We start from the raw sequence: 15,320 nt of genomic DNA, 5'->3' as shown, positions 1-15,320 counted from the left end.
GCTAGTTCTGCTATTAGTGTTTGGCTTCCAATTTTCAAATCAGTCTAAACCATTTTAAAACTGAGTCTTGCTAATTGGTCTTTTAAGAGCACATTTGATTATTTTAACATAAAAGGTGTGTTTCATATTCATCAATCCAAACATGAGGTGGTTTCTTTGTAAATTAACCAGCTATGAATTCTTAATTTTAACATAGTTCTCAGCTTATTTCTGAACTTTCATGATGAACTATATATAGTTAAGCTGGGAAGAGTTGTCTATCTTTTGAAGGCAGATACATCTTGATAACACCTCTGTGTGTGTGTGGAGAGAGAGGGAGAGAGAGCTTATCCTTTCTGTGCAGCCAGTTTATTTCTAAGTGTCTCTTGCCAGAAGGTGCAAACAGGTGTTTCTTAGCAGGATACTAGCATTTAATGTGAAATGCTGTGTTTGCTAAGTGGGAAGAAGCAGTGCTTCAGGAATGGGTCTGAGAAATGACCTGTCTCAAATCTGTCGCTTTTTCACTCCAACACATATCTGCCAACCTCCCTTTCACAGTTTGATATTAAACTTTATAGCATCACAACAAATGTCTTAAAACAGGAGTAAGCAAACTTTTTCAGCAGGGGACCAGTCCACTGTCCCTCAGCCCTCGTGGGGGGCCGGACTATATTTTGAAAAATATATATGAATGAATTCCTATGCCCCACAAATAACATAGAGATGCATTTTAAATAACGGGACACATTCTATTCATGTAAAAACACGCTGATTCCTGGACTGTCCACGGGCTGGATTTAGAAGGCGATTGGGCTGGATCCGGCCCTTGGGTCTTATTTTGCCTACCTCTGTCTTAAAAACACCATGCAAATCTCTCTTGAATGAGAGGCCATGACTTTCAGAAGGTGGAGAAAGGTCAAGTGCCTTGTTTTTAATAATTTTAATTTGCTTGAAGGTAAAAAAATTTGCAACAATAAGTGCTCCTTTAGTTTACTTTTACCATTGGTGTAGCCTAAGTCAGTACCAAAATTTATTTTTTAATTTTCGCAAGGAATGCACTTTTAAACTAGAAATACTAGCTCCTGTCATATTAGGAGCAAGTAGTTGCTCAGAAACTATAAAAACACATCTTAGGTCATTTTGACTATGTTTGTCCATAATAGCAAAGGCTTCATTTGTCTTCTGTAGCTTCTCTTTATAAAGCCTTGATTTTATACTTTCTCTTTTGACATGGTTAATGTGACATGAGGCTTAATTTGCATGATAATGTGCATTATACCTCAGAGTACAATATAATTCTGACAAAGTTTCAAATTCACATAGTTTAAAAACTGGCAAGATTCTACATATCAATGGAAAGAGGAGGAGATAAATCACATTTTTTAAGATAGTGATTTATGTTGTGTGTGTATTTGTCAAAAAGGGGACTAGAAGGGATTCTTATCTGTCTTCTAAAGGCAGGTTATGTTGTTTGACATTGTGCTGCTTGATCAATAGTTTTAGACACACACTGGTACACATACGGCTCCAGAGAGGCATAGCAGAGTTCATTGTCCAGTTAGCTTTATGAGACTTCGGTGGTTGCTTTAGGGATGGTTTCCTCATCTGCCTGAATTGCTGTGCAATTTAAGCTTAGTCATGTTCTTCACAATACACTGCACAAGGACCCTTGCTACATACATTATACCTGCTTTCTTCTTTGCACTAAATCCAGTAAAAGTAAATAGGTAGTTTGCCAGTGCCTACCTCTTTTTATCCTGTTAAAACTCTTTTCTCCTCTTCTCATAGAATCTCAGAATTGTAGAGTTGGAAGGGACCACAAGGGTCATCTGGTCCAACCTGCTGCAATGCAGGAATCTTTTGCCTAATGTGGGGCTCAAACCCATGACCCTGAGATCAAGAGTCTCATGCTTTACTGAGGTTTTTTCTTGACTGATCAGTTATATTTGCTCTTGAACAAAACACATTTGTTTTAATAGGATAGATTTGGGGTGAGTTTGTTAGCTGTCAGTCTATGTTTCCACTGAGCAGTAGTTGCAGGGTTTTGCTTATGCTTATGGTAAGAACACTTGTGAGATTATCACGTGTCTCTTACCAGCTTCATAGAATGATGACTAGTGTGAAAAATTTACCAAACTAATTATCGCATATTGTAAAGATTGGACCAGAAAGGACAGTCATTTCCTTTCTGGAGAAATGTTAAGTTTATTGATCAAGACAATGCAGCATTTCCTTGTGTCTGGAGAGGAATACTGGGCAGGGATAAATAGGTATGAGGGCTCTGAATTCATGCTTGCTGGTTGATTGCAACTGATTGTCGCTCTTGAGTGGCAGACCACCTAGTCTGAATTGGTGAACATGAATCACCCAACAAAAGTTCCAGGTAAGAAATAACCACTTGTGCATCTGTAAATATGAGTGTCAAATTATGGATTTCCTGTCTGTCAAAGCAGACTGAATCCTGTTTTTAATTGTGTTAAATAATACTTGTTTTGGCATGTGAATGTAATGGGGAATTTAAAATTGTTTGGGGTTTAATGTAAGTAACCAACCTACTTTGAATCTGCCTTGAACTTTTAAAGTAAATTGGATTGCTTTTATGATATTTGCTGGGATGCTAGCTGTTTTCTCTATTAATACACTTAACTTGCATTCTAGCTCCGCCATTCAGAGACAGGCATCGTGTGGTGGGTTGTGTGACAGTGTCTGTCAATAGTGAAGACAAATAGTACCAGAGACACTTAACCCATCCAATCTCACCCAGGGTATAGGTCGGTCTTGTTTTCAGACTTCTTCATAAGTCTTTCCTTTCTTTTTCTTTTTGTTTTGTTATAAATAGTGAATTGACTGAAGTTAAACTCTTAATAAAGTTTTTGATTTTACATCAATAAATGAAGCTGAAGAAAAGTAAGCAGCCAAAGTTGACACAGAAGGTGTCGGAAGCAGGTTTGCAGCCACTTTGTCCCGGTTCATACTTCTACCTTTGACAACACAAGGGCTCGTGTCCTTCTGTCTTTACTCCAAAACTGTCGCTCTGAATTCACTGGTCCTGCAAAATTAACCCACAGAAAGATTTGAGCAATATTGGAAGTGGAGACTGCCAAGAATAGAAAATGCAAGGTTCATAAATGACACTTGTGTAGGGATAGGCTCTGGGGATTGAGTCTATCAAAATGCCAAGGGTTCACCCTGTGTTGTTGAATGCTTATTGTTTTCATTCTGTTTTCTGAACAGCAAATAGCATGGCAAGTGTGCCAGTTTCTGGAAAGCTGTGAGTTCTTCCACCAGCTGCTTGTGCATAATAGTGGTTCATATACAGGTGGCATCCCAAGCCTTAGCTTTTGATCTCTCATGTTCTCCACTTTGGAAGGTGACTTTGCCTTGCAGGGTAGCTTGCCTGTTAGTTTTCTCATCACTTGAACTGATGTTTGGTCTTCTTGAAAAGCCTTGTAGCCCTGAAGGGCTTATGTTAAGAGAAATACCTCAGGGCAAGGAATGGTTTCCTTTAAGCTCTGCCTAAAGATAGCAAATCTCTCTGAAACTAGCAGTGAGCTGATGGAGGACAGAGAATTTTAAAAGGGCTTAAAATCTTAGAGTCTTAGTCTCCCAAGGTTGTATAAAGCTATTGTAGCTTTAGCTAGTAACCCAAGCTGCCCATAACCTCTTTGATTCTCAGCTCCTAAATCTTATTCTGAGGAGAGGAGAGGCTTTAAAAAACTGCCTCACTGCCATAAAAACAAAATGCTTATTTAGGTTAAAAGCTACTAGTACCTGGAAAGCAAAGGGTCTTTGCAAACTGACATGAGCTGTCACTTGTAGCACAGAGCAGGGGTGGCCATTACTTTGCAATGCACTGCACAGGCTTGCTTTGAGTCCTTTTGTTTCTAAGACAGAACTGAAGCAGATGCCAATAAGGGTGCAGGAGCTTGTTGTTCTTTCTTGAACTACATATTTTATTTCATCTTTGACTATTGATGGTATTGGAGCTCAAAGGGCTTTTAACTTCCAGTGTGATCTCTCCTGTTTGGATCTTGGATGAGCTAATTATAAAATGACTTGCACAGATAACTGTGTATTGTAGTTTTTGTTGCCATGCCTCTCGAGACTGTCATAAAACATTCTTGGCATGTGATTGTAATTCTAAAATGGCTTTAAAATGTAACTGAAACTGAACCTTGTTAGACTGTAATCTTGTATTTAACAAAATGCAGTAAAAATATCCAACCCTCCCCAAACATCGAGTTTGTGCTTATTGAGCTGTGTCTCTTGGGTCCTAGTGAGTAAATTCTATTCAAGAAGAAGAAAATGCTCAAAGTGGGAGGACTGTGTTTCTGGGTTAAGGTTGCAAAGTGGGAATATGAGGGGTTACTTTCTGGTGACCACCTTCCTAGAGAAAGCCAATTTCCTTATGTCTTGGACTTGGCTAACTCCTAATGGCTGGCACTCTTATTGCCATGATTTGGGCTCAGTTGAAAGGACATTTTGTTAATAATAAAAAGGGTTTGAGACTGCTTTAGTATGGAGTGATCAGTCAAGGGATTGCCATTACTTTTTCAGATTGAATTTAACACTGCATCCAAATTATGTATACACTACCTGAAAAAATAGCATTTATCTCACTGATGTGTAATGCATCAATCATTTCCTGAGCCTTTTCAGCTACAAAAGTAAAGAGGTCCGCCTGCCTAACTTCAAATGCAATAGTAGGATGTTGGGCCTGGGTTATATTATTAATATTGGTATAAGGACATATAATTAGTTCTTTTTCATTGGTGTGACTAAACTTGCCTATTTTTTAAGCTTTAAAGCTTCAAGTTTATAACTTGGCACAGCTGTGATTAAGTAAACCAAATAATTATTTGGTTGCAGTCCACATGACTGATTCACAGGGGTAACAAAAAATTAGGGTCCTGGTAGTCTGTGTTTTTCAAATTATCTGCAAAACCATACTAATTGGAGAATTTCCTTTTAAGGAAGTTACTATTTATTTAACACAGGTTTCAAGCTTTAACTTGGTGCTAATATTTTGCTTGATAAAATTAGCATACCTTGGCTTTCTTGGTAGGATTTTATTTTATGTGAATTCCCTCTTCAGGCTGCTAATCCTGCCTGGCATAACTACCCCAGTGTGGACTGATGTGAAAGTTCCAAACTCTTCCATTTTAGATAGGAACATGGTTACTTTTCTATCCACACTATTCACAGATCAGCATAATGGGCTGGTGCCAAACACACAGCTTAAGTGTGTAAACTCTCTGCACTTTAAATCAAAGATGAGGCAGCCTCCGTACTAACGCCTGACCCTTGTATGATCATCTTTGTTTGGGGAAGAATCCAGAGATGGTCATATTCTGCATGGAGTTTCCTTTCGGGGTGGGGTGCTACTAGAGAGGGGGAAAGGATTGTCCGCAGCAATGCAAGTTTAGAGCATTCTTCCTGCATGTTTTACAGTGCATGCAGTATGCTAGCCATATTTTTGCATTTCTAGGTGGGTGACTATTTAAAAGCAAATGGAAGTTAGTGCTATTTTAACAAAAGCTAGCTAAAAAATAATGTCCCATAGCAAACTTTTCAACTCAAAGTGGCTGCAAATCAGCAATTATAGATAGTCACTGAAATTAGCAAACTTTACATCTTTCTAAGGAAAGCATTGCATTAATGCATGATACAAAAAGGACTTGGAAAATGTTTTGGTTTTTTTTTTAAATTAAAATGCAGTTCTGAGTGACTGAAACTTCCAATTTCAGCCACTGCATTTGCCAAGGAACAAGCTGGAAAATGGAACTGGTATCTGTCAGTGGCTCCAGATTATTCCAGAGACTGGCTGGAGATGGGATGGGGGTAGTTCTAAGGGAAGAGTGCACTGTTACCTGACTGATAGGTTCACAGTTGCAACCTTCATAACTAAAACTAAACAGAAGATTGATCTGTTTTGCTTTTAGTCTATATTTCTTTGGCTTCTTAATGCAATACTAACATTTTCACTAGGTCAGTATGTCAGTTTATGTTTTTTCTGTACCTTAAGTATATTATTGCATACTGAATGCATTTAAAAGAAAAGGAACCTGCAACAATCTTAATTCCTTTTTCTGACCCTTTCAGTTTATACACAGAAATTCTGTTCATTGAGTCATCAGAAGCCACCTTCCTTTTTATAGTTAACATAAGTTTTACCAATCTTCTTTGCTCCCTTCAGCAGGTAGTGCTATCAACTTAATACAGCTATTTTTTAAGCTAATTATTCTGGAATAGGGAGATGTCTTAAGCTGGTGGGTAATTTTTTTATTTAGTAGCATTCTCAGATATATGCAGAGAGTTGCAGCCCACAATCTCCTTAGCTCAGAGCAATCACTTTGACTTCAGGACACTGTTGAGGAGTGAAGGCTTTGTGGGCAGTTAAATATATTTTATCTATGCATTCTTCTTGCCTAACCTGCTTTTAAGAAGCCCTAGTCGCAAACAGATATCTAATTCTTAGGCCAGCACCTATCCTGGTAGTTATTTAGCCATCAACCCTAATAATGTTCCTTTTGCTGAGGCATGGGCTGCTACTTATGCCATCAGTAATGCTGGGTGGCTTTAATTCGTTTTATATTTTTATGGACTTGAAGTAACACATAAGGAGGTGACTTGATCATGCCTCTTCCATTTTCTTACCAGCATGCTCTGATTTCAAATCTCAGCTGAATAATTTTTTTAAAGCCGTAAATGGTGATTGGTACCAGTTCCATTTTGTTCCGGTTAAGTTATTTTTGTCTTTCATTTCTCATTTAATAGTTAATATCTGGAATAATGAGCAGCTCTCTTCTCATTTATTTTCTTATATTTTTATTCCAGGATTTGCCTCTGAAGCAGGGAGTGTCTGCATTAAAAATGACCTGTAGTTCTCTGCTTCATAGGTTAGAAACTTATTTTAATACTTTGTGGCTAAGCACAGTCCCACCTTTTTCAAAAATTTCAGATGCTGGTTGATTGGCATGAAATGTGGCCTAAAAGCACTGACACATGTCTTGCATTGGGGTTCCTATCATTTTAGATAAAATGGCTTAAACTCATAGTCCAGCTGAGGCAATAAAAGCGCCCTTGTTTGCTTACAGCCTTTTTATGACTTAAAGAAAATTTAAAGAAAAAAGTCTGATTGCCACATGCACAAAAATGGAAGTATCATTTGGACACTTTTCAGAATACTTCTGTGTTGCTTAAGCCTTATATCACTTGAAGTGTTTAAATTCAAAAACAAGCCAAATTCCAAAACATTCATTTGGGGGAAAAATCAGTTCACTAATCACATGACTTCAAAGGGACTGCTATAGCCAGCACAGTTGGGATCATGTACCCTGTATTTACTTCTGAATTGTACACCGCAGATGCTTCTTCAGCTCCCTCCTCTTCCTCCATGGGCGGTGCTTGCAGCTCCTTTACCACCTCTTCCAGTCCCACCATTTACTCTACCTCAGTCACTGACAGCAAAGCTATGCAAGTGGAGAGCTGCTCCTCAGCCATGGGGGTAAGTAACCGAGGGGTAAGTGACAAGCAGTTAACCAATAACACAGCCCAGCAGCAGCAACAACAGTCCACACCGAAGAGGCACACAGTCCTGTACATCACACCACCACCGGAGGACTTGCTGGACAACAGCCGGATGTCCTGCCAGGATGAGGGGTGCGGATTGGAATCTGAGCAGAGCTGCAGTATGTGGATGGAGGATTCCCCCTCCAACTTCAGTAACATGAGCACCAGTTCCTACAATGATAACACTGAGGTGCCACGTAAATCACGTAAACGAAATCCAAAGCAGAGACCGGGGATCAAACGGCGAGATTGTGAAGAGTCAACCATGGATATCTTTGATGCTGACAGTGCCAAAGCGCCTCATTATGTCCTTTCTCAGCTCAGCACGGACAGCAAAAGCAACTCGAAAGCAGGAAATGGGTTGGTATCTGCCTTTAAGTTCTATCAACATATGTTTAAAAAACAAGCTAAAAGCATTACCTTAACTTTTCCCTAGTGTTCAGCTCAGGTTCACACTGAGAAATACAGGAGAGGTGATAATCTGGAACTAAGTTCAATGGTTTCTTACGCTAAAATGCAAGGTTTACATATGAATATATATTCTAGTCTGATTTAGCAACTATTGAACTGATCTGTCCTGGAATTGTTGTCTAGCTCTTCCCTGTGAAAACTGATTAGTGAATAGGAAGCTTTTCAATAAAAGCATGTTAAAAATGTAATCCCTGAAGCTGAGATCGGCTCTTCCATGTCTTCCTCAACAGTACCATACAAAGCTATTTATAAGGGATCTGCACTTCGCCTACTTCTGTTTCACTCTCTCCATCAATTAAAGACAGCTGATTTTGATCTTATTATATTAACACTTACTAAAATGTTAAAATATGCTGAACCAAATTTGTGTTCCATGTCACTTCAGTTATGTATTTGATTTTTCAGAAATAAATCTCTAATCCTGTTTTGCTGTGTGCTTCTCGGTTGTGTGTGTGTGTGTGTGTGTGTGTGTGTGTTGCTGTTGTTGTCTGTAGTCATGCCTGGGTGGTGGTTTCTCATCTTTTCCACTTCACACTTTTCACTTAACTGCATCTCAATTTAGAAATAGTGGCTTGGATCCAAAGGTCCTGCTGCATGAGCAGAATACAATTCCACTCATAAGGTTGTGTGTGTCACTGTTTCTCTCCATCTGCAACCTCAGTGTCAGTTTAAAACAGGCTACAGAAGGATAGAGTACCTTCAGAGTAGAGAGGTGAGTGCAGTTGCCCGAAGAATCTCTCTCTCTCTCACACACACACTGCTCATACAGGGGAATATTGGGATCCAAGTGATTGCCCACTGGTTTCCAGTAATGTTTATTTTTGTAGCTCATAATAAAACAGTGGGCTTATTTTATTTTCTGTATGTGTTTGTGGTATGTTCACAAAGCTATCCTTAGGTTGGTGAATATTGTGCAGATAGGAAACACCTTCCCATCTGTAGGAAAATCACCTTCAATTTGTGTACACTTTGTTGTTCCAGTTCCATACTTAAAATATAACTTTGTAAAGGTAGATTATAATAAACTCTACAGAGTATATTTTATGTTGCCACTGCAGCATTGTTATAACTTGGTATCCTTTGCAACAAAGCAGAGAGTTTTCCTCGGACAAAGGTGATTAAAAACTCAGAGGACAGACATAAAGTAAAATGTTTTATGCTTGTCTTGCAAATTTCAAAATTGGCAAGCATTGCCAGAATTTATTCAAACTAAAATAGATACAGGGAAGGTTTTCTTAAAGTGGTGAGTTCTTCAAAGAAGTAAGTTCGGTTTCTTGAGATTAACAGTGTAATCCTATGTGTGTCTACTTGGAAGTAAGCCCTATTGGGTTTGTTTTTGGCTTACTGATTGTGGCTTGTTGGAGTGAAACAAACCATGCTCCCTGCTTTGGAAGCAGTGCAAAGTGAGGAGGAATTGGTGTTTGTTTCCTTGGCCCATAAGCAGAGAGAAGCTAAACAGGCCTTTTTAGGTGTGATCATGGTCAACCATTAACCATGGTTTACTCTGTTGCACAAGCAGGGCTGGTGACTTGCTCAAGGACTACTCATTGAGCTTCATGGCTAAGCAGAGGTTTGAACCTAGACAGGTTTGAACCTCAATATAGTTTTCTTTCAACAAGGTGGTACATGGAAGAGTAGTGCAGCTAGCCAGTAGCATTTATAGTAATCATGATAATATAACAGAAATTATTGTTGTTAATTTATTATTATTCAAGACACATATCTGGAGTCATCCTGAATAGCTCAGTGCAAATGTTGCCATCACAAAAGGCAAAGTACTACGATGAAAACAACTGTGTTTGACTACTAGAGGCATGGTTCTGGTTTTCATAAAATACCTGTCTAACCTACTGGACTTTATATTAACCAGTAGCACCTAAGTAAAGTGTGTATTCACATTTTAGATCCCTGGACATTGATGAGAAACGGGAAGAGAAGGAGTATTTAGCAGAGTGACACTGTGATGACCCCTTCAGCATATAGAATTTTGGAGAATTCATAGAAGGCTCTTAAAATGCCACTGTCAGTTTCTCAAGGATGAGAAGGAGAAGTTCTAGTTGTGCAGTTGATTTATGCATACTGCTTATGAACGAGCAGATTTAGGTAGAAATTGTGAACACAGATTCTTGTTTACTGTGTTATAGGCCTGTCGTCATGTACTTGAAACTCTCATGAGATTTAAAATATTTATTTTATCCAGACCTGTCCTCAAATGCAAAAACCGATTAAACATCTTTTTAAAAATAGGTTTTCGTACAGCTGCTACTTTTGCTAGACCAGGGGTAGTCAACCTTTTTATACCTACCGCTCACTAATGCATCTTTCTTGATGGTAAAATTTCCTTTCTGCCCACCAGTGCTCGATGGAAGGAGGATTCAGCTTGTGTCATAGAACCCCCTACCGCTCACCTAGAATCCTGAAATGCCCACTAGTGGGCGGTAGGGACCAGGTTGACAACCCCTGAGCTAGACTATAGCTAAACATAGAATATATCTTACCTGCCAAGTGCCACTGAGAGAGTTTTTTCATGCTTAGATACTATTTCATTTGTACATAAATTTGTTACGTAGCAGTGTTCCACACTGTGCGTGAAGCCTGGAGAGAAGTCCTAAAATAGGGTTGCCAGGATACCCCGAAAGTTGTTGAGTTGTGGTTTTTTTTAGACAAACCCCAAAGTTGTTGAGCTTTTCTTTTTCACGAAAACACAAAAGAACCCACGATTTTTTGATTGAGGTAGAACAATTATCAGCATTAAACACATTTTTTTCAGGGCCTTTTGGTAGCAGGAGCACAGTGGTGGATGCAGGTTTTATGGCATTCCAGACTAGTACAGCAGACATTTCAAGCAGTGTTTTCTATGAAGCTTTACTAACAAAGCTTAAAGTACTAAAGTACTAAGTACTAAAAGATCCGTAGTGCTGGAAATAGCCATGAAACTCCTGTGTTGATTATGGCTGTTCTTGAATGATTTTCCAGGCCTTTGTGGGCTGAGATACTGAGGTCCTGATGTAGACTTGTTCTACCTTTCACAATGCTGTATTATGAGAACTGGCTTAGGGCTGCCCATGCCCCTGGTTTGATGTTATGGTGCACATGCTGGTGTTCAAAAAAGAAGACAAGTACTTTTTAGTTCAGAGGACAAGCTTGAAATATACGTAGGCACTCAGAGCTGCAGAGCACACAATTCATTCCCATTCTCCCTGTGAGCCAGTGAGGACTTGTACAAACAGAAGCCCACATCAGGGATAGGGCATGTTGAAACAGCATTCCTAAAAATCTTGAAGCTAGGGATGTCCAAAAGACAGTGCCCTTTGGGGGCCTTCTTCAAATTGGTTTCATTTATTGAACTGACCATTCAATGCAGTTTCTAAACAATGTTGCTGGTTAGAGGCTGAGCCGTGTTGCATGTATTACTTCATTAGAGCAGACTCAGCAGCTTAAAGAGATGGTTCTAAAAGAAATAAATCAGACTGATCCGTCACTATATAGTGTCTGTAAACTTGAACTGCTGCAAGGTCAGGAGCAAAGCAAGCCTTTCTTTTTACCACTGAAATATTTCTCTTCACCTTGGATGCTACACAGAATGTACATTAGCAACGGCTAGATGCTGTTCTGTCTAATCTACTTCTGAAAAGGGCAGAGGCCCCTTTATTTGTGTTGCAAAATAGAAAAATGTTTAATCAGGTCAGTCCATGAGTGGCTCCTCCTCCTAAATCTGCATCATTGTAATAAAACATTTAATGTTTTCAGCCTGGTGAAGATTGATGTGCAGTGTTTTATTATTTTAATAATTGCATTTACGCTACAGGAAAAAATGTAGGCACAATCAATCATATTTTAAGTGCCATTGATTTCACAGGGAGAGTTACTTATGCTCTCTCTTTAATTTGGTGGAAAGTTTCAAGTGCTGCTGGATTGGGCCACTTGTATATAAGGGGGGGAAACTAATGGACAGTGAAGCAAATGTAATCTCAGGACACAAGTAAGTAGCATCCAGCAGCCATGTGGTCTGGGATATGGCCTGGATGCCCAGAATATAAATAGTTTTATCACAATCAATATAGTCATTAAAGGAATATTGTATTTTAATAGTCCTAAAATGGATTTATTGGCCTAACTATATCCATTTCAAAATTCATGTTTCACTTAAAGGATGCAGGATTTTGCATATACAATGTGAGTTCTGCTCAGCTGTATGCATTTAATTACATAGTCTAGGGATTTACAGTGACCACTGGTCAAAATGGTTATAATTAGTGACGAAAGCATGATGAACAGTTTTAAGATGGCTGCCATCTCATGCCAGCTGACTGTATTTATACAGGTATTTTTGCCTAAATAGCAGTGTGCCTTTTTCTTACATTCTTACATAAAACAAAGATTAAAAGGGCTTAAGTTTCAGGCTATATGTTTAGTTACTGAATTTCTGTTGTGAGTATGGTACATGAAACCACACACCCCCTTCTACATTTCTTCCCAGTTTGCAGTCTTGCGTTGTGGTTTTATATTGGTAGATTTAAGTATGGCCCAGATCTGTGTTCTTTTCTCTTCCCCCTCCCCACCCCAGTTGTGCTTGTTTTTTAAAGAAAGCCTCTGGTAACTGAAATCACTGGTCTGCTTTAACTCTTTAGAACATCGGAAACCCCAAAAACAACTGGAGGCAAGAAGAGTCCTATGTTATGTGGTCAGTACCCTGGTAAAAGTGAAGGCAAGGAGCTGAAGATAATGGTGCAACCAGAGACACAGCACAGAGCTCGCTACCTAACTGAGGGCAGTCGGGGCTCGGTGAAAGACAGAACACAACAAGGATTCCCCACCGTAAAGGTAGGCCAATTCAGTTTTTGGGGTGGGCCAATTCAGGAGTGTGCTGCCATTTATGGTAAGTGAAAATCCAGTTCTTCACCCCCAGCCAAACCTGACTCCAGCCAAAAGACAAACATACTAGGTCCTCCAGGGCTTCATGGGTTTCCCTGCAGTGACAAACTGTTGCCAGTGCCATGGTGTGTTTTTCAGCACTGATGTTGTCATACTAAGTTTTAAATTGCACTAATTTAGAATCTGTGTATATAGTTCCATATTTCTCAGGGATGTGGCTTTTGTGTTGTTTGGAGAGTAGAGGTCTGGATGTTTCTTAGTTTAGTACAGAGCAGCCTTTCTTGTTGAGTGGAGGATGTGTAAATATAGACCAATAGCTGCTCTCAGCAATTAACAGTTAAATGAATGCACAGAGCACTGTCTGTGGGGCTGTTCATCAGAAACTAGGCAAGCTGTGATGTAGTGCATCAGAAAAAGGTGTGAGGAAGCCCTCAACGACTGTGTTAAAACTGAATAGGGCTCTGTGCCTACAATGGCTTTCTAACTTTTAACCTGGAGTATGGACAGACTTCTGGGACATCAATGTTTAGCCCCACAGTGCACCAAGGAATTACAAAATGCTACTAATCCAGCTGGTGGGGAAATCATTGCTCTCTGTTTTGCTCATGTTGCCCTTGAATATTTGTGGATGTTAAACACTTAATAGAACAAAAAATAGCATGGATTATTTGGGGAGAGATATTTCAATCACTTAACTACATCACTTTCTGAGCAAATATAAAGTTTGAAAGATGTTGTATCCTAATAGTGTACAGACTGAATTGCTTTTATATGGTTTTGTGCATGTACAGTTTCTGAAGAATTTATAATCTAGAAGTGTTTAGGACTGTTTTGTGATGAGGTGTTTCTGTATTTTATAACTACATGTTTAGAAAGTCCATTAATTTCTAATAGGTTTTTGAAAATGCCACTGTTTCTGAATGGATACATAATTAAATACAATAAACACACTGGAATAAAGATGAAAGGATTTCAGTTTGGGACTAAATTGCAGATTTGCTGTTTATAAGCAAGGATTCTGATTCCTGCTTGATAGACTCAGGGAAGTATAACTGAGATACTGCATAATTAACTGGAATTAAATTGGTTTAACATAGCCTGCAACAACTGAAGAGTTGAGCTGTTATTTTGGAAAAGAGAAGACTTTCAGTGCACCACTGGGTTTTAACACTAACTAGTGTTCTGATGTTCAAAATACCTTTACGTTGTAATATTTGCAAATTATTTGCATTGCCTGTTGTAGTCTATTAACGCTTTCCTGCCTGTTTTATGGTTGTAGCTGGAAGGTCACAATGAGGCTGTGACACTGCAGGTCTTTGTGGGGAATGACTCTGGTCGGGTGAAACCTCATGGATTCTATCAGGCCTGCAGAGTTACAGGACGAAACACCACACCCTGCAAAGAAGTTGACATAGAGGGTACCACCGTCATTGAGGTGGGCTTGGATCCAAACAACAACATGACTTTGGCGTAAGTCACTGTTTTTCACAGGCCTCATCTGTTGAATTGTCTGAAGCGGGAAGAATTGAGACCTATATTACATGATCCTTTTTGTGAAGACCAGTTAGTTAAAGATTTGCCATTTCCTGCTTTGATCATAGGTAGGGCTGGATGGGGGGGGGGGGCAGTATCAATGAATAAACCTACAGTTTAAACTCCATGTTTATTTTGACATAGCTGCTGTGGCCCATAGACTAGAGGCAGGTAACACATTTTTTTTGTCCAGTTCTATTCACATGTCAGCACAAAGCATTTTTTCCCTTTTTGCTTGGGCTTTTGGCCCTTAGTTTGAAGGATTTCTGGCCTCTTGTGGGTGGGGGGCAGGATCTGGACCTGTCTTTTATTTGTATAGATGTGAGTTTTTTTATTGATGTGATTATTTTTATTGGTTTAGTATTTCTGTTCATGTTCGCTTTGAGCCATTTTTATGAGTAAAGTGACTAATAAATATTATTAATAATAATGTCAGCGTCATAGTGTAGCTTGAATTTTTTCAAGTATCTGGTGAATAAGAAGTACAGCAGCTTTGTACTTCCCTCTACAGCATTTGAAATAATTTTTCTGCGGCCATCTTTCTCCTTACTGGGTGGGGGAGTTGGGTGGGGAAAATGCAGAATGGATATTCTGGGAACCAGAGAGAATAATTTGAATTGAAAAACTTTTTCACTTCATTGACGAACTGATTTCTTAGTTCATTGTTTTCTCTGTTTGCTTTATGCAAGCGAGAGATGCAAAAGAGTCTCAGAATAGTGACTGGTTGCTCTAGTGATGAGCACTCAGCCAGCCAGCATAATTGGGTTGTCCAGATTCATTGCTCTTCCTTGTCTGCCACCAAATCTGATCTGTGAGCTACTGATGCCTCAGCTGAATATGAAGTGCTACTGCCATCTTTTGCTTTTCTCTAAAGATGCTATTTTCCCTTC

General features: G+C 39.2%; 1 protein-coding gene across 10 annotated transcripts in view; it reads left to right on the top strand.

Annotated features, from left to right (window-relative positions):
• The window catches only part of NFAT5 (nuclear factor of activated T cells 5), a 65,893-nt gene that overhangs the window by 32,036 nt on the left and 18,537 nt on the right, over positions 1-15,320 (top strand). For 2 of the 10 annotated variants that reach the window (XM_083626398.1, XM_083626400.1), the window contains exons 3-5: positions 7,347-7,911; positions 12,654-12,846; positions 14,177-14,367. In XM_083626398.1, coding sequence (XP_083482524.1) covers positions 7,347-7,911; positions 12,654-12,846; positions 14,177-14,367 — 949 coding nt within the window. The other 8 variants (XM_083626405.1, XM_083626402.1, XM_083626404.1 and 5 more) reach the window with 8 other exon arrangements.

The sequence above is a fragment of the Podarcis filfolensis genome (genome assembly GCF_964270895.1).
Source record: "Podarcis filfolensis genome assembly, chromosome: 8".
Taxonomy (NCBI): Eukaryota; Metazoa; Chordata; class Lepidosauria; order Squamata; family Lacertidae; genus Podarcis; species Podarcis filfolensis.
The sequence above is the reverse complement of the archived record's forward strand: the minus strand, read 5'-3'. Positions and strand labels throughout refer to the sequence as shown.